Below are 18772 nucleotides of genomic sequence, written 5' to 3' on the forward strand. Positions count from 1 at the left end.
TCATCCAGAACAAACTTCCAGGAAACTGAAAAAACAAAAAAACTGCCAAAACACTTGAGTTCCTTTAAGTCAAGGCTAAAAACCTACCCGATCATAGCTGCCTTTGATTTGAAGTAAGTGGAGCATTGATCAACATTTTTGATGTGTACTAGCTAGTAATGTAATGTGTATTTACTTGTTTCTTAATGTGTGACTGTACGATGCTTTTAGGACGTAAGGCACTTTGAACTGCCTTGTTTCTGAAATGGGCCATACAAGTAAACTCAACTTGACTTTACGTACTTCCTAAGTGCAACGACAAGGACTACCGGTGTCAGAATTTGCTGTACCGTTCACATGTACCTTTTCCACAAGTGCCATCCAGTCCAAGTGTGTTTTTTTTTTTTTTTTTTGTTAATTGGAAACAAATCGCCAACTTCTCTGGCTGCAGAGGTTTGTGGGAAGGTGCGCAGCATGTGTGCCGTTGTTTGTGCAGGCAGGAAGAAACAACATCCTGCAGAACATCAAAATAGTTACATCATAACAAGATAAGCACGTTTTATTAGCAGCACCCCTGCCTCCGTCGTCATGCGCGCGGTGATTACTCCGGCAAAGAATGCGTCCGCGAGGAGAAGTTCAAAGCCGGACAGCCATGAGAAAGAGACACGCGTAAAGTTTACGGGTTTTCGTCTCCTTTCATCTCGATGAGCACGAGACGCAACCGCGGCTTTTGACGGAGCAGCGCTCACGGCTCGACCCTTATGGTACGGGAGGCGGGGGGCGACAGTTCGCAGCTGAAATGCTCAACATACCATGCAGGGAAAACAAACACGCGCGCGCAGGAGAAGCTGTTGCTCGCTGCTTAGAAAAACTCAGGATTCAAGCAACCTGGAGTATATTTTACGACGAAGGAGCAACCTTTGAACAACCTCTCCTGACCTTAAGCAAGAGCAGATGATTTGTAGCGGGAGGCGAGGTGCACCTGTTTTTGCCGCAGACTCGTAAAACACATGTTTTTCCGAGTGTTCTGTTTGGGTCCGCTAATGATGTACTGCTCTCCTGACAGGAAGTGGCCGAGCCACTGCAGGATCTGAAGGAGGGGATGGAGCAGCTGGTGAAGAACAAAACGCTCAGATACATCCTCTCTACGCTGCTGTCCATTGGAAATTTCCTCAATGGCGTCAACGTGAGTCATCCGACGACAAAATATGTTTTTAAAGAGCATATGCTTTATCAATTTTATTTTATTTTTTACATTCTCTTAACGTAAAGCAGGAAGTTCACCTTTTTTGAAGTCAGAATATATGTGAAAAGGCACTGAAATAATGCAGGACACAACCAAAAATTATGAAAGCAAACTTTCTGTCAGTTTATAAGGAGGAAGACGTTGATAGAAGTGTTGACTTGTTTAAATATGTTGGAGATCTATCAAACTGGCACCCTGGTAGATAAGAGTTTGTAATTTCTGGTCTGTTTCCACCATATGTCATCATTTCTCTATGACTATTATGACTCACAGCAGCCAAATGTGACCCAAATCCGATTTTTGGGATGTTTTTTGCCCACATTCGCTCTATATCTGACTTTTCCACAACAGCCCAAACGACTCAATTTTAATATTTTCACCCGAGAAAAATTCGATTTGTGCCACTTTCATATGTGGTGCTAAATTAGATGCACATCAATGTGTTTGCAGTCTTAACGGTCATTTTATCCAACTTTTATGTCGTTGACATCAAACATGCACCACAAGAAGCCAGCAGACGTTAACGGTGACTGTAAATGATACTTCTGAAAGTTCTGAAGTTATGAAGGAAGTTTGCGTCATTAAAGGACAACAGATCACAATATCACCACTCATCACGCATCCAAACAGATAGATGCAGTCAGTGTGCCATGATGGGGCCGTTTTGTGCTTTCTTTTTATTAGCTACCCTCGTGTTGCCATGATCTTGTGACCGTACTGTCAACTTCTACCACTTCTACCACTAAAATTGACCCTAAGTCAGCAGCCTCCATTGTTTCCTTTGTGCGCTCCTGTGTGACGTGTTTTGTACTGAGAAGACGCAGAGTTAAAAACCACAGCTAAACAACGCATTGACTTACCAGAGAGACGCCCAAATCTTTCATCACACCAGAGGAAAAAGTGTTTAAAACAGAGTGACTGCTTTGGGGGGTTAAATATCTATACTTTCTTGAATCTTATACACTTCTGCATAGAGGATCTTTATTAAAATAAGAGTAAGCGCTCACATTATGCCATTTTTGTTTGATTGATAAACAGCCATCCATGCATTCAACATAATTCCTATTCAGAAAAGCTTTATTTGCAAGAAATTCTTGTCACGAAGCTAATTCCGTTTTAGAAAAGCAGAGCTCCAAATTTTTATGTCACTAATGTATGCTTTAAATTTTACCCATGAGCTTTGAAAAAAAAAAATGAAAATGTCATTTCTCCCAGGGTTTTTAGGTTTTTTCAGTCAGTTATTTGTTATTTTCCCACTAATGTTTTCAGGCCAAAGGCTTTGAGCTGACATACTTGGAAAAGGTCCCAGAGGTAAAGGACACGGTCCACAAGCAGTCTCTGCTGCACCACGCCTGCTCCGTCGTGGTGGAAAACTTCCCAGAGAGCACCGACCTCTACTCCGAGATCGGAGCCATCACACGTTCTGCAAAGGTACGCTTCAGAAAACTGACTAGCAAACTGTTTTACATCACTAGAATTACAGGTTCTGGGAATTAAGCAAATAAGTCGAATAAACCAGTTTGTTCCCAAAGTTCAGTCATGTCTGTCGTCCTCGTTGGGCGTGTAAATAAAGATCCTGCTCGTCCTCTGGCGTCCATCAGGTGGACTTCGACCAGCTGCAGGAGAACCTGTGTCAGATGGAACGCCGCTGCAAGGCGTCGTGGGATCACCTCAAGGTGATCGCCAAGCACGAGATGAAGCCCCAGCTGAAGCAGAAGATGTCGGACTTCCTCAAAGACAGTGCTGAAAGAATCATCATCCTCAAGATCGTTCACCGCAGGCTAATCAACAGGTAGCCCCGCATGTCGAGTTTACACTGCAGTGATGGCTACCCACGGAGGTCAGTAAAGTAAGCTGGAGACAGATGCAGACCGCACTTCTCAGATTTTTATCTAAAAAAAAAAAATTCTGAACAAATTTGTAGTGTGATAGTGTTTGTTATTCTCTTTAAATTATTCTGTTATCAATTAATCTATACACTTTTTTGATGATTAATCAGCTAATTGGATAAAAATGGCACATCCTTCACATTTTTTATTGAACCACTTATGTCTTTTTTATCCAACATTAGAAATATATTAAAAAATGCAAGCAAACAAATCATTCAATTTTTTTTACAAATTTGAAAATAAAAATTGTATTCCCTAAAGTGCAGTACCATAGCATTACTTTATTATATCTGAACCGGGTGAAGCTAAAACTATGCCACTTTAGTGCAAAATGTATGTATTTTTTGTATAGGGTGTAGGGTTCTTTTCAGTTTTTGAGTCTGAACACTCCAGTTAACAAGTAATTGATTACCAAAATAATTAACAGTTATTTCAATAATTAATTAATCACGACTATTCACGATTAATCACTAGTTTAAGTAGGACTTTTTGAGTCTAAATGCTCCAGTTAAGCATTAATCGATAACCAGTTTAGTTGGCGATTACTTCAACAATAGATTTATCACGATTAATCGAGATAAAGTTCAAATAGGAGACTCGTATTTTTCTCCTCTCCCTGTTGTAAACTGTTGCCGGGGGTTACGGTCACCTTTCCCCGCTCAGGTTCCACTCCTTCCTGTTGTACCTCGGCCATCCAGCCTACAGCGTGAGGGAGATCAGCGTCAACCGCTTCAGCAAAATCCTCAGCGAGTTCGCTCTGGAGTACAGAACCACCAGGGACCGCGTGCTGCAGCAGAAGCAGAAACGAGCCGACCACCGGGAGCGCAACAAAACCCGGGGCAAGATGATCATGGACATGAACGCACCTGTGAGCGTCACACACTCACGGACATCCTCAAACACTCCCAGCTCCTTTTCTTTTTTCTTCTTCTGCTCCCTTTCGAGTTCTGATTTTCACTTTTCTCCCTGCTTCTCTCTGATCTTAAATCCACCTTCCTCCTGTAGTCTGATGATGAAGAAGAGCGAGAGGTATTGAGACGTGTGCCAGCCCGTGTGCATGCTTGTGTGACATTAACACCCTAACCTTTTCCTGGATCAGTTCTTAAACTCTTTACCCAACATCTGAGTGAAATTTAACTGGTTTCCTTCATGATTTAACTTAGGAAAATACCGATTCCACAAGCAGCCAACTTCTGAACTCTGATCCGGTTCTGAACTTCTATTCACTGCAGTGCGGTCGCGACGGTTCAAGCTGCAGCAACAACGGCGCCCCTAGTGGGCAGGACAGCGACCAGCCCCAGGGTCTGGGCCACACTGAGGATGCTGCAGAGCACGAGCACATGAAGGCTGTGCTGAGAACAAGCCTGACAGGCGGCGACAAAGAGGCCGTCGGAGTGCCGGGACTCAGGACCAGGACCAGATCTCGGCCAGGAAGAGGAGGTGAGGGAATGCTGGAGGTCCGATATAGACACGTTGCAACGCCCAAAATCCCGCCCAGAAAAACCACCTCTGGTGTTAGCTGTCAAGTCGTCAACAAAATGCGCTAAATCATAACTAAATGTCATATATTGAAGTAAAAGGAAAAAAATAGCCAAGGAGAGGGAAGTAGGTCAGTTATACTAGCTTGACTTTGATAACTTTAACATGCAGATGTGCTGCAGAATTCAGTACGTTTTTGGTTCCTTTACAAAAATAATAGCCGACCCACACACTAACTCTCTGCATCAGTAGAGCAGGTGTTTAAATTAGCTAATCAATCAACACTGGCGTTCAGGCGATCACTTATCAATAATCGCAAAATAAACATCAAGCCTGACGAAGTAGCCCTGAATGTTCTGCTCTCTGTGTGGGAAATGTTTGCTTGTTTTTGGTCGTTGAATTCTGATACACTTTAAATGTAATCTCCGCCCCGTCGGATTGTGGAGAGGCTGTCGGTTGCTATGGCAACGGGTCTGAATGTAGCGTCAAGTCGACGCAGAGAGTGAAGTAAAAGAAGAATACGAGTGGTTCTGAGTTATTCTTCACCGGTTTTTCCTGCGTTATTTTCGCTTACTTTGTGCGAATGCTTGAATTTTCAGAATGGAAACAATAACATTCAGCATGTCCACAAGATTAGACGGTTTTTCAGTGGCGTGCACAGTTTGAGATTTCACGCAAGCCACACACTATACACTATTTAAAAAACAAACAAAAAAAAGATTTCAGAAGGGCACTCTTTGTTCAGAGGAAAAAAGGCTACGTGTTTTAGCACCACCTAGTGTCTAACTGAGTCCTGCGCTTTCTTATGCACGCAGTTAAGCTTTTGCCATCTGTTGGCGCAGGTCGCACCGTGCAGGCGTGGACATCAGCCGTGGAAGACACGCAGGCCTGTGGAGACGACGCTGCAGATGAGATCATGGAGCGCATAGTGCGCTCGGCCACGCAGGGACCGGGAACCAGAACGCAGCCCAGAGAGAGGAGGAGATCCAGAGCCAACCGCAAATCACGTACGACCCAAACAGCTCCGCTCACTTCCTCTCTGAATAAAAACCTCTGAGTATAAATCAGACTGGAAAAGCAGAGATGCACCAATCAGAAGTTTTGTAGTCAATCTTGTAAAACTTTGACGTCCCGGTACCAAATTTAGTCCATTTTTCTATATAAGCAATAATTAATATATTATTAATAGTTTACTTTATAATACAATGAATTTAAATAAAAGTAAAATTTCTATATTGTACTTTCAGAAATAAGTTAAAAGTAGAATTTCAAAGAAAAAGTTAAAATTTCAAACAGATCTTTCTTACAATTAAAACTCACCTAAAAAATTACAGCACTTCTTTTTTTTTTTTTTTTTCATCATTCTTTCAAGTATTGCAGTACATCTTATGATACAATCTAAAAAGCTGTGTCCAATTTATTGTTTGTGAGAGGGGAAAAAAACCTGTGATTGTCATGTGAGGCGCAGGGATCAGAGCAAAATGCATACAGGAAAGTGAAAGACAAACAGTTAGAGATGAACAGGCAACATGAAGGAGAACTACTGACAGATGTAGTAATCAAGGAGATGGGATGCAGCAGGGAGGAATCAGCAGAGAGAGAAAGGAGATCAGTGAATCTTGACACAAGGGGGCAGACATGGCGCGGGTAAAATAATGGTAGCTTAGAGAAAATGACTAATGGAGATCTAGAAGGAAATGAGCAGAGAGAAAACGAGCTTTCAACCTGACAAGAACAGAAATATATAACGGGACAGCGCCTAAATAATTCCTAAGATTTACTCAAATCTGAGGAAATACATAACGAGGTACAATATTAAGCTTACAACCGAATCTAAGGGATGATCTACAACTTTCCTATTTGCTTGTCATAACCTTTTTATGGCTTATCCGACTTCATTTAAATACCTTAGTAAATATTGTTAGCTTTAATGAGAGGGGTGTAGGTTCAAAGGCTGCAGTTTTGACTCCTCCTCCAGTAGCTGATTGCAGGTGCAATGACAAAGCAAAAAAAACAGGTGAAATGGAACCGACTGCAGCTCAAACTATGATTGTTCAAGTAGAGACCAGAAAAGTTCTTCATTTCCATCTAATTGCAAAAACAAAATAGCATTTAGAGTTTTTCTGTTGAATGTCTTCCGGAGTGCATTAATACATATCAAGTTATTTGGTGCTTGAAGTATTAAAATAGGCAGCTGTATGCACTTTGGAAGAGGTCTCAAGTATTTGTGTATTTTTGCTATTTGAAGGTGGCTCTGGTCCCAAACCCCTGCAAATGGGGATCCACTGTACAACACCAGACCAACAGAAAGTATCTTTTTAAAACAGAAATGTTGTGTTGCTGCCTACACAATCATGAGGAAGGATGTTGACTGAAGTGCTAATGAGAACAAGCCAGAAAAGGTTATTGAGTGAGTCCTCTTAGTTCAGTTACAGCATCTTGTTACTGAACAAGATGTGAACATTGTAACAGGATCCACCATTGTAACATCAGTTGTTAGCTAGCTAGATGTTAGCTGCTAGCTAACAACTAACAGGTGTTGGCTGTTAAATGCTAGCTGTTAGAACAACCTCCTAGCAGCTAACAGGCCATGCTGCTGCTAGCATGACCTGTTAGCTCTTAACATAATGTGATTTAAAGATTTAGAAAAAAAAAAAGCTTTTGAGTTTCCAACCAAAGTAAGTTGAAAGTCATTTGATTCTGGTCGCAATATGATTCTTCAACGCATTCCTACATAAACGTCATCGTATGGGATTTTCTATATATGGTGTTGTGATATTTTTTTTTTCTTTTTGCAGTGAGGCGGACTCTTAAAAACGGCCTTACACCAGAAGAAGCTCTCGCTTTGGGGTTGACCGATTCTCCGGACACATAAACATGCTGACCTCCCCTCATCTTGACCCCTGGCCCCAGACCCAACCTATCCCCACTGCTGTGGAAACGCTCCAGCGTGAGACGCCCATGTCAACCGTTAGTTTTAGCCCACCAGCCACAAGCCTCTTCAGGTTTTGCACCAGCTGCTACTAATGTTTCTGAGTGAAGACGCTGCCAACCGGGATGGTGTGTTTTGTTCTCGTTTTGTATTTTAAGCACAGAAGCAGAAAACGGAGGTGAAGAAAGACGTGTTCTCTTGAAGACTATAGCTTAAAAATCTCTTTCAGTCACACGCAGGTACTATAAAGAATTCAACGTCTTGGATCTTTCCAAAGTTCTTTTAAAGAAATCCAAAGGGATCTTTTCTGATTCATTGAAGCTGTGAATTTTTTCTTTTTTTTTATTTTTCTTTTGCTGTAAAGCAGTCGATAGGAATTTTAATTAGTTTTTTTTTAAACCAGAATCCAGGTGATCTCCCTAAAAAAACACACAAAAAAACGAAGAAAGTACTGTACATATGAAATAGGAATATGAAAGGTTTTCAGGCTGATGAGTGCCTTTCTTTTTAAAAAGGGACAATGCTGTACCTTCACAATCACCATCCAAGCTACGGTGGCTCAGAGGTGTCACATTTACAGTATTTATTTCGCAAAGCTCTGACGTCTTGCACCTTAACTGACATGTATCCTCTCTTATGCTGAAACGAGCGACTGAAACGGAGGAGTGTTTTAATCTCAGAGGAACTTCTTTTTTTCTTTTTGTAAAATGTAAAAACGCTATGATGATGAAACTTGTAGCGGACACACAGAGCACTAAATGTGTAAAATGCCCTCATCAGGTAAAACATCCTGTAGTTCGACAGTGTGCGCGCTTAGTGAGGTGGTGTCGTATTTTTTATTCTTTTTTTGTAGAAACTTGTATTGTAGTCTGTGAGAAAGGTGGAGTTTCTGTGGATTGTAATTGTAAAGAAAACCCATGACAAAATGCGTCCATCCCAGAAATCGTTGTATTTTTTTTTTTTAGTGTTGGAGTGAGGAAGTGTTGGAACTTTCCGTTTCGATTTCTGTGCTTGCGTTGTACTCGGTCTGGACTTGAACAGAGGACACGGAGCGCGGCCCGGTTCGGACACGGAGGAGCGCCGACACACACTTTCACTTGAAATGCCGTGTTAAACACATTCTGCAATAAAAAGCAAATGAATGTTCACCTTCTTTTTCTTGTTCTCTTCTTTCACCTGAGTTAGACATTAACTAATGGGTGGGCCTTTGAGCGCCCAACTTTTTAATAAATTAGAGAGTGGGAGTTGCTCAGTCCCTCTGGACCACGTTTCCCAGACAGAGCGTTTGTGTCTAACTATGGCGAAGTCGATGTATCTGCTGTGGGGGTCGGGATCCCCTCCCTGCTGGCGCCTCATGATCACCCTGGAGGAGAAGAAACTACAGGGATACAAACAAAAACTGCTGTCTTTTGAGAAAGAGGAGCATAAATCTAAAGAGGTTTTGGAAATCAACCCCAGAGGACAGGTAGGTGCACACCCTAAATTTAGCTTGAAAGTTTTTTTTTTCACGATTTAAGCTGGTGCTACGGAGAATTTAGTTTGAAGACGGACTGTCAAATTTCTGCTAGGAAGGGGGTTTCGCTGGGGGATCAAAGTCTACAGTTGTAAAGTCTCCTCTGGTAGCTGATTGCAGGTACAATGACAAAGCAGAATACAAGAGCATGACTTTGAACTTATGTCTTATTCTAAAATAGAACTGATTGCAGCGTGTTGCGATTGTTCCAGTTCACAAAAAGCTGTTTATTTTCACCTGAACATGGTTGCTCTTTAGACTTTTCCTGCAGTGACATATAGGTGCCTTTAATAATAAACTAGAATGAAGTTACAAATGAAGATTTGTGATGCGTTTCTGTTCATTTTCTTGATTGTGACCGACTGCTGATAAGCCAAATTCTCCAGAAACAAATCAATACGACCAATAGCAGTGTTTTACTTAAAATGAAAAATGTCCTTTTTAATTGACAGTGCAGTCATTGTCATCTTTCACAAGTAGGATCAGCTATAAAAGCTCCTTTGGTAAACATGTATATGAATGGAAAGTTGAGTGGAAGAAAATAGTGAGGATTGCAGCTGGAGCTGCTGCATCAACACACAGACATACAACTGTTCCAACCCAACTGGCTTTAGATCATCCTAAACCAGAAACAATGTCAGCAGTGCTCCGTTGATGCAGTGCTAATGCTGTTTTTTTGTTTGTTTTTGGTTTCTTCACAATGGAAGCAAATGTTTATTTTAATCCTTTTTATAGCGGCTATAACGTACCAAGGTGATACAAAAACATTTGCAAGCCACTGATTCTGACGGGAAGCATCACAGGTCGGCTAACTCCTTCACAGTCCGTTTTATAAACCACTATTTTCTCCCCGTGCAGGAAGCAGTGGGAAGTGAAAACATCCCACAGAAACTTGTGAAATTCCGACTGTCCTTTTAGCACAACTTAAACACTAGAAGGTGTTGAAACAGCCATGGTGGTCTCACAGGTGATGGTAAACCTTTCTTGTCCATCACAGGCTGCTGTTAAAAGCTGAGATGTGGTGGAAAATGCTTAGCAGGAAGCAATGAGGCAAAAACCGCTACTGGCTTCATATGTGATCTTACAATTAAATGACAGTGTCAACATTATGAATGGGATAATCTGACATTTAGAATTAGATGTTGTCACAAAAGAACATCCAGATGTACTGTATTTTTGCTGTATTACGACTCTCTTCTAACTAGATGTTAAGTTTACAAGAACAGATCTACACCACATGTGTTGTACATTTTATTTTTTGTCTTCAAGAAAGACATATTACTACTTATCTGCCTGGTATATTTTAAGTAAGACTGCCCCAAGTTTAAAAGCTGACAAATGAACCATAAGGCCCTTTTAATACAAAGGTTTCACCTCAAATTCCAATATGGCCGACATGCTTAACATAGAGATATCTCCTGTACTATAACAGATATTTTCATTTGTCTGTAATTAAATCTTTGACAAACATTAACAGATATACAATTTCTACAACTTAACATGTTCCTCTAGTGTTTGAATGCATGTGATGTGGAGACATGCATTGCTATTAGCTTGTTATTGGTATTTAACCAGTTCAGTTAACTGGGTCATGGTTTAATTGGGTCTGATATAGTTCTGCTCTGAGCAGCGTCGAACAGTCCCAGTCCGACTGGAGACACTTGTACCATTTTATATCCCAAGTCCTTTAGCACAGCGCTTAGCAAAGTGGTTATAAATGTGTGTTTAATCAAATAGCAGTGCCACACGATGAACTACCATTGTGTTGTCAACATCTTCCTACCAGCTTCCTACCTTCAAACATGGAGACGACATAATCAATGAGTCTACTGGAGCGTGTTTATACCTGGAGGTAAAGCATGGTTCATAGTCAATATCATAAATGTATTGTTTAACAGTAAAGTTCCCATGATTATGTTTGTTTTTGTCTCCTGCGGTAAAAGAATCAGTTCAAGTCTCAGGGCAACAAGCTGATCCCTGACAGTCCTGCAGAACAAGCTCTGATGTACCAACGGATGATGGAGGGTCTCACTCTAATTGAGAAACTAAGTAAGTTCCACTCATACATGTGCACAGCTAGTACCACACTAGCTTGAAAAATGCTAAAGACAGAGATAATACCATCAACACTGTTTGTTTCAGACTTGGTTGCCTTCTATGACTTCTACGCCCCTGAAGGGGAGCGCCATGACTCTGCTCTGAAGAGAAACAAGGACAATCTGGTCACTGAGCTTAAACTCTGGGAGAGCTACCTGGAGAACGTAGGTTTGAGCACCGCACACAGAAAGACACGTGGAGAAAGTCACGCGTTACGCTGACGACATTACTGTTTTCATATGTTCTGTGCATCAAGGTGGCTGCAGGCCGTTACCTAGCAGGAGGATTCTCCTTAGCCGATGTTGTCGTCTTTCCAAGCGTTGCTTACGCCTTCCGTTATGGGTATGTAATTAAGTCCCGTGTTTGCTGGAAGACAGATCTTTCTCATCAACATCATGACTTTGAATTTTTTTTATTGGTCTTTTTTAGGCTGTCAGTGGAACGATACCCCAAACTGGCCAAATACTACAGCCTTCTGAAAGACAGACCCAGCATCAAAGCTACTTGGCCCCCAAAGTGGTTCCAAATCGAGCAAAGATCTGAAAGCCTGAAGGATATCTGAACAACGAAAATACAGTCTTCATCTTTACTTAACGTACTGCTTTTTCTGAAATTACAAACTTAATGTAGCATGACTACTTTACCTTGTTCATACAGGTCAATCATCACATGTTTTCTCTGCTTGAGGATAATTTGTCAGGTCAGATGTGTCGTGCGGGTTTTACTTACAAAGTTGAATTCAGATGAACAAAAAAAGTGGGACTAATGAGTTCATTGACTAATTACTAAATGGATGTTATGCTTTGTCACTCAATAAAGTCATTTCAAAACGGTTTGTTTTGTCAGCTTGGTTCATTATTTTCTGGTATTAAAACTATGTTTGATGATCTGAAACGGAAGGCGTAAGCAACGCTTGGAAAGACGACAACATCGGCTAAGGAGAATCCTCCTGACATATAAGTCACAACCATAAGAAATCTGTAACCTGTAAAAAGTGGCTCCATGGACTTTCTGGAGGTGTGGCATGAATTGAGTTTTGGTTAAGGTGTGGGTTAAGAATAGACTAGTAATAGGGAAAATGTCAGGTTTAGGCATAAACATAATTACTAGAATGAGTGGAAGTCAATAGTCTCTGTTTTACTGTAGAAAATATAAGAGAATAACAGAATTCACATTTTAAGGCTGCCTTTAGAATCAGTGATTAGCTGATCTCACATATTTTACAACCAAAACAACATTATGATGGATACCACATGTTTAGCTGCCCTTTGCATCTTACATTAGCCATTAGCATGTGTGGAGAATTATCCGACCCCATGCCGAGTTCTTAATGTATGAGATTGAAGAAGAGTCAATGAGTTGAATACATGAATTCAATTTATTAATATCAAAATACAGCTGGTCCATTTATCATGCTACCTTTAGGAGTTAGCAGGACAAAATGCAACAGCTGGTAACTTCCTTTGTTAGCCTCTGAGGGTGTTCCCTAGTGTGTCATATCCTCTGCCCTTAGCTTTTGAGGCGTTTCCTATTCCTAGCATGTCATTTCCTTTAGCTTTAGCTTTGCAACTAGCTAGAAGAGGTAGTACAAAAACACAGAATTATTTATTTTCAACACGTTTGTTACTAGCATGAGTAACATTTCCAAAAGACTCCAGAAATGTGCAGATTCCTACAAAAGTGGACACTATTACGGGATAAAAGAGGTTTGGTATTCTCACATCGAGCCTTCCTGTTATCTGCTAAATCTCAACTCTGTAATTCCCTACATAGAAACACTTTGCTATCTAGAAGCTTGATGCACCTTTTGTGGCTTGTCCAACTTCATTTTAAACATCTCACTGATGGACCGTATCGCTGACATTGATGGAGTGGTGGGTAGGGTCGAAGTCTACAGTTTTAACTTTTCCTCCATAAGTTAATTGTAGGTCCAGGGCCAAAGCTAAATAACAGAGTTGACTTTGAACTAATATCTCACCCTAAAACAGAACCGACTGCAGCTTGTGGTTGTTCAAGTAGAGATAAGAAAAGCTGAACGCCAAAATCAAGATATTCAGACAATCAATCATTAGTCATTAGATCAACATTACAGCTAAACTGGTTGTAAATAGTTAATAAATTGTGTTCTGAGCACTATTACATACTCTAGGTGAGGCAGCGTACCTGTCCCAAATTACATCCCAAACCCTTCAGCAAAGTGCTTATAAAAGGAGTGACTTAAAACTGAGGAGTGTTTGAGCTCAGAGGCAGTTTTTTTGTAAAGTGTAAAAACGCTACGATGATGAAACTTGTGGCGGACATGCATTAAATGTGCAAATGCCCTTATCAGGTACAACATCGTTAGTGAGGTGGTGTCATGTTTTTCGTAGAAACTCATTTTAAGGTCTGAGAAAAAGGAGGAGTTTCTGAGAATTGTAGTTGTAAAGAAAAGCCGTGAGGAAATACGTCCGTTACAGAAATCTTTGTCTTTTTTAAATGATGGAGTGAGGACATGTTTGGACACAAAGGAGCGCCAACGGACACTTTCACATGAAATGATGTGTTACACACATTCTGCAAAAAAGAAAAAGAAGCAAATGACTGTTCACCTCCTTTTTAGTTCTTTCACCGCTGAGTGAGGCATTGACTAAAGGGCGTGGCCCTGAACACCCGGTTTTTGATAAATTAGAGAGTGGGAGTTGCTCAGCCACTCTTGACCACGTTTCCCAGACAGAGTGGTGAGTTCCGTGCCTAACTATGGCGAAGTCGATGCATCTGCTGTGGGGGTCCGGATCCGGTCCCTGCTGGCGCCTCATGATCACCCTGGAGGAGAAGAAACTACAGGGATACCAACAAAAACGGCTGTCTTTTGAGAAACAGGAGCATAAATCTAAAGAGGTTCTGGAAATCAACCCCAGAGGACAGGTAGGTGCACACCTAAATACTGGCTGAATTATTTATTTATTTATTTTTATTTTCCTAAATTTTAGCTGACACCACTGAGAATTTTGCTTCCGTACTTTTTCAGTTGGACTATTACTAGAGAATCCATAAATTTCTGCATAGAAACTCAAAATTCAACCTAAAATAAAACTGGTTGCAATTGCTCAAATAGAGACAGGAAAAGTTGTTCCTTTTCATCAGAATGAAAAAGCAAAAATATTAAGTCTAACATAAGTCATTACTCATTAGATAAATTGCTTAATTTCTCCCGTGTTGATTACAAAATGGGCTCTGACCTCTGAAACACTGTCCTGGTCAGACTGTGGACACCAGGCTACACCACAACTCCTTTAGCACAGTTTTTATTTTACAAATATATGGTGTTGAAGAAACAAGTACTTCATAATTAGAAGTCTGATGTTAATATTCTGCCTTTAATCAAGTAGCAGTGCCACAAGATGAACTTTACAAGCTAACATCATGTTAACATCTTCCTACCAGCTTCCTACCTTCAAACATGGAGAGAATATAATCAATGAGTCTGTTGGAGCGTGTTTGTACCTGGAGGTAAAGCATGGTGCACATTGAATATCATGCATGTACTGTTTGACAATAAATTTCATATGATTTTATTGTTTTTGTCTCCTGCGGTAAAAGAATCAGTTCAAGTCTCAGGGCAACAAGCTGATCCCTGACAGTCCTGCAGAACAAGCTCTGATGTACCAACGCATGATGGAGGGTCTTTCCTTTCTTCATAAAATGGGTAAGTTTCACTCAAACATGTGCACTTGGACGACCGTGTTAGCTCGGACAATGCTCAGGACAGAAACAGTAATATTAACGCTGGTTCATCCGTCTTAGAATCTTTTGCCTTCTACGACGTCTTCGTCCCTGAAGGGGAGCGCCATGACTCTGCTCTGAAGAGACACAAGGACAATCTGGTCACTGAGCTTAAACTCTGGGAGAGCTACCTGGAGAACGTAGGTTTGAGCACCGCACACAGAAAGACACGTGGAGAAAGTCACGCGTTACGCTGACGACATTGCTGTTTTCTTCTGTTCTGGGTATCAAGGTGGCTGCAGGCCATTACCTAGCAGGAGGATTCTCCTTAGCCGATGTTGTCGTCTTTCCAAACGTTGCTTTTGCCTTCGCTTATGGGTAAGTAACTAAGCTTGGTATTTGCTGGAAGACAGATCTTTCTTATCAACATCATGACTTTGAGTTGTTTTGTTTCCTTTTTAGCCTGTCTCCAGAACGATACCCCAATCTGGCCAAGTACTACAACCTTCTGAAGGACAGACCCAGCATCAAAGCTTCTTGGCCCCCAAAGTGGTTCCTAATCGAGCAAAAATCTGAATGCCTGAAGGAGATCTGAAGACAGCTGAAAATACTGTCTTGTTTTTTGAAATTACACATTTAATGAAATATAATTAGCATAATTTGCTAGATCACCACGTTTTCTCATTTTCTGGATAATGTATTAGGTTAGATATGTGAGTTTGCCCTGTAAAGTTGAAATCAGATGATCAAAAAATGTGACTAGTCACAGTTCATTAATTAATAACTAAATTGACATCATGTTTTGTATGACTTGGCTACCCCTCAATAAATAAATGTTCTTTTCCAACATAGTTTATTATTGTTGTCTGTCTTTAAAATACCGTATGTCAAAAAAAAAAGTGACAAAATAGCAAAAGTGGAAGTTAACAGGGACCTGTCCAGGGTGTACCCCGCCTCTCGCCCGGCACGCCAGCTGGAGATGGGATGGATGGATGGATGGATGGATGGATGGATGGATGGATGGATGGATGGATGGATGGATGGATGGATGGATGGATGGATGGATGGATGGATGGATGGATGTTAACAGGGCCAGTCATTTTTCCTTGTGCTTCACACATGTGGTACTTGTGAGAGACCAGGAAAAATTTGGATTACATGTTGATTCATTTCTAAATTCCCAAAAAAGTAGCCACAAATGGTCAATAAGCATGATTGCCAAACTTTAGTAAATCCAAATGTGGTGCACCTAAAAATGCCACCGCAGTATTTAGTTTTTTTTATCATTTGCAGTTCGGCATGTTAATCTATCTGTATTTATAGTGCTTTCCTGAGGTGGGGACAAGAGCGGTAATGGCGATACGGAACCTTTGTTTGGGGGGCGTTGCTTTCAGGTTGGTTTTGGGATGGACTTCCGGTTTGCTTCAAACGCAATCTGAATGTCTACAGCATCGCTGGTCGCCATTGCTGACTCTTAGTTTATTTTCTCTTCAGATTGTGTGTCAACTTTGTTACAGCAGTTCTGACACCCGGGACTTGTAACACAAGGACTATTTAAGCTCTGTGCAGAAAACTTATAATGCATCTTTGTTTGCAAAAATAAGAACTATAGTGCAGAATTATACTGTGAAACAATGAAAAGTACATGTTTCATTTATCTATAATAACGACAAACGGTTGACATATTGGCATAACTGTAAATACTGTGGAAAATCCACTTCTACGTCTTATTTTGGTTTTACTAGTATTTCTTTTAGCTCTATAGAATAAACCATGGTGTACCTCAGAGAAGCTTTGACAACGGAGGTCAAAGCCATTTGTAAAAGTCAGATTGTCTGAAGTTATTTCCACAAAAATCTTCCTTACCTGTCAGTCAGATTCTAACAGAGGATAGTTTGCATATATTTTTAAACACATTCTGCAATAAAAAGCACATGAACGTTCACCTCCTTTTTCTCGTTCTCTTCTTTCACCCGAGTTAGACATTAACTAATGGGTGGAACTTAGAGCGCCCAACTTTGACCACACCGCTCTTGACCATGTTTCCCAGACAGAGCGGTGAGGTTTGTGTCTAACTATGGCGAAGTCGATGTATCTGCTGTGGGGGTCCGGATCCCCTCCCTGCTGGCGCCTCATGATCACCCTGGAGGAGAAGAAACTACAGGGATACAAACAAAAACTGTTGTCTTTTGAGAAAGAGGAGCATAAATCTAAAGAGGTTCTGGAAATCAACCCCAGAGGACAGGTAGGTGCACACCCTAAATACTGCTTGTTATAATTTTGTTCGTGATTTTAGCTGACACCACTGAGAATTTTGCTTCCGTACTTTTTCAGTTGGACTATTACTAGAGAATCCATAAATTTCTGCATAGAAACTCAAATCTCAACCTAAAATAAAACTGGTTGCAATTGCTCAAATAGAGACAGGAAAAGTTGTTCATTCCATCAGAATGAAAAAGCAAAAATATTAAGTCTAATATAAATCATTAATCAGCATTAGAGATAAATTGCTTAATTTCTCCCGTGTTGATTACAAAATGTGCTCTGACCTCTGAAACACTGTCCTGGTCAGACTGTGGACAGTTGTACCAGGCTACACCACAACTCCTTTAGCACAGTTTTTATTTTACAAATATATGGTGTTGAAGAAACAAGTACTTCATTATTACAAGTCTGATGATAATATTCTGCCTTTAATCAAGTAGCAGTGCCACAAGATGAACTTTACAAGCTAACATCATGTTAACATCTTCCTACCAGCTTCCTACCTTCAAACATGGAGAGAATATAATCAATGAGTCTGTTGGAGCGTGTTTGTACCTGGAGGTAAAGCATGGTGCACATTGAATATCATGCATGTACTGTTTGACAATAAATTTCATATGATTTTATTGTTTTTGTCTCCTGCGGTAAAAGAATCAGTTCAAGTCTCAGGGCAACAAGCTGATCCCTGACAGTCCTGCAGAACAGGCTCTGATGTACCAACGCATGATGGAGGGTCTTTTCTTTCTTGAGAAAATGGGTAAGTTTCACTCAAACATGTGCACTTGGACGACCGTGTTAGCTCGGACAATGCTCAGGACAGAAACAGTAATATTAACTCTGGTTGATCTCTCTTAGAATTTTTTGTCTTCTACGACTTCTACGCCCCTGAAGGAGAGCGCCATGACTCTGCTCTGAAGAGACACAAGGACAATCTGGTCACTGAGCTTAAACTCTGGGAGAGCTACCTGGAGAACGTAGGTTTGAGCACCGCACACAGAAAGACACGTGGGGAAAGTCACGCGTTACGCTGACGACATTGCTGTTTTCTTCTGTTCTGGGTATCAAGGTGGCTGCAGGCCATTACCTAGCAGGAGGATTCTCCTTAGCCGATGTTGTCTTCTTTCCAAGCATTGCTTGTACCTTCGCTTATGGGTAAGTAACTAAGCTTGGTATTTGCTGGAAGACAGATCTTTCTTATCAACATCATGACTTTGAGTTGTTTTGTTTCCTTTTTAGCTTGTCTCCAGAACGATACCCCAATCTGGCCAAGTACTACAACCTTCTGAAGGACAGACCCAGCATCAAAGCTACTTGGCCCCCAAAGTGGTTCCAATTCGAACAAAGATCTGAATGCCTGAAGGAGATCTGAATGCCAAAAACCGACAAGGTCTTCGTTCCTAATTTTTTATTTTTTTTATAATAAACTTAATAAATATAATTACTATAATTTCTTCACATAGGTAGATCACCACATTTTCTCATTTGTGGATAATGTATTAGGTTAAATGTGTGAGAGTGGACTATAAGGTTGAACTCAGATGATTAAAAAATGCGACTAATCATTTCTTAATAACTAAATTGATGCCATGTTTTATGACTTGTCTAGTCTTCAATAAATAAAGTTTTTTTCCCCCCCAACATAGTTTATTAATGTTGTCTGCTATTAAAAT

General features: G+C 40.7%; 4 protein-coding genes across 8 annotated transcripts in view; all 4 read left to right on the forward strand.

The window, feature by feature from the left end:
- fhod3a (formin homology 2 domain containing 3a) overlaps positions 1–8673 on the forward strand; it is an 89669-nt gene extending 80996 nt beyond the window's left edge. For 4 of the 5 annotated variants that reach the window (XM_008421498.3, XM_008421499.3, XM_008421501.3 and 1 more), the window contains 8 exons: positions 1046–1165; positions 2495–2656; positions 2827–3017; positions 3778–3982; positions 4120–4143; positions 4347–4554; positions 5436–5600; positions 7392–8673. In XM_008421498.3, the coding sequence (XP_008419720.1) occupies positions 1046–1165; positions 2495–2656; positions 2827–3017; positions 3778–3982; positions 4120–4143; positions 4347–4554; positions 5436–5600; positions 7392–7468 (1152 nt within the window). In that variant the 3' untranslated portion in view covers positions 7469–8673. The remainder of the gene's footprint in view (positions 1–1045; positions 1166–2494; positions 2657–2826; positions 3018–3777; positions 3983–4119; positions 4144–4346; positions 4555–5435; positions 5601–7391) is intronic. The other variant, XM_008421500.3, reaches the window with a different exon arrangement.
- A 39-nt stretch (positions 8674–8712) lies between these two features.
- LOC103472114 (glutathione S-transferase A-like) lies at positions 8713–11927 on the forward strand. Its single transcript, XM_008421504.3, has 6 exons — positions 8713–8990; positions 10825–10890; positions 10982–11087; positions 11181–11299; positions 11392–11477; positions 11565–11927. Exons 1-6 carry the CDS (start codon positions 8721–8723, stop codon positions 11695–11697), a joined length of 780 nt encoding a protein of 259 aa, XP_008419726.2. The 5' UTR covers positions 8713–8720; the 3' UTR covers positions 11698–11927.
- Positions 11928–13596: 1669 nt separating this feature from the next.
- Positions 13597–15688, forward strand: LOC103472112 (glutathione S-transferase A-like). Its single transcript, XM_008421503.2, has 6 exons — positions 13597–14039; positions 14559–14624; positions 14715–14820; positions 14919–15037; positions 15130–15215; positions 15300–15688. The coding sequence occupies exons 1-6, from the start codon at positions 13872–13874 to the stop codon at positions 15430–15432; spliced, it is 678 nt and encodes a 225-aa protein (XP_008419725.2). The 5' UTR covers positions 13597–13871; the 3' UTR covers positions 15433–15688.
- A 1165-nt stretch (positions 15689–16853) lies between these two features.
- On the forward strand, positions 16854–18740 carry LOC103472115 (glutathione S-transferase A-like). The gene is made up of 6 exons (XM_008421505.3): positions 16854–17082; positions 17598–17663; positions 17754–17859; positions 17958–18076; positions 18169–18254; positions 18339–18740. Exons 1-6 carry the CDS (start codon positions 16915–16917, stop codon positions 18469–18471), a joined length of 678 nt encoding a protein of 225 aa, XP_008419727.2. The 5' UTR covers positions 16854–16914; the 3' UTR covers positions 18472–18740.
- The last annotated feature ends 32 nt before the right edge of the window (positions 18741–18772 follow it).

Source organism: Poecilia reticulata, chromosome 11 (assembly GCF_904066995.2).
Source record: "Poecilia reticulata chromosome 11, P_reticulata-male-v2, whole genome shotgun sequence".
In the NCBI taxonomy this organism is placed as follows: Eukaryota; Metazoa; Chordata; class Actinopteri; order Cyprinodontiformes; family Poeciliidae; genus Poecilia; species Poecilia reticulata.

Bases quoted from the DNA above. Each gene is read 5' to 3' on its own strand.
- LOC103472114 (XM_008421504.3), top strand. From the start codon at position 8,721: ATGGGTGGGCCTTTGAGCGCCCAACTTTTTAATAAATTAGAGAGTGGG. The intron at 8,991-10,824 runs GTAGGTGCACAC...TCTTCCTACCAG, and splicing joins AAATCAACCCCAGAGGACAG to CTTCCTACCTTCAAACATGG. The intron at 11,088-11,180 runs GTAAGTTCCACT...TGTTTGTTTCAG, and splicing joins CACTCTAATTGAGAAACTAA to ACTTGGTTGCCTTCTATGAC.
- LOC103472112 (XM_008421503.2), top strand. From the start codon at position 13,872: ATGGCGAAGTCGATGCATCTGCTGTGGGGGTCCGGATCCGGTCCCTGC. The intron at 14,040-14,558 runs GTAGGTGCACAC...TCTTCCTACCAG, and splicing joins AAATCAACCCCAGAGGACAG to CTTCCTACCTTCAAACATGG. The intron at 14,821-14,918 runs GTAAGTTTCACT...CATCCGTCTTAG, and splicing joins TTCCTTTCTTCATAAAATGG to AATCTTTTGCCTTCTACGAC.
- LOC103472115 (XM_008421505.3), top strand. From the start codon at position 16,915: ATGGCGAAGTCGATGTATCTGCTGTGGGGGTCCGGATCCCCTCCCTGC. The intron at 17,860-17,957 runs GTAAGTTTCACT...GATCTCTCTTAG, and splicing joins TTTCTTTCTTGAGAAAATGG to AATTTTTTGTCTTCTACGAC. The intron at 18,077-18,168 runs GTAGGTTTGAGC...CTGGGTATCAAG, and splicing joins GGGAGAGCTACCTGGAGAAC to GTGGCTGCAGGCCATTACCT.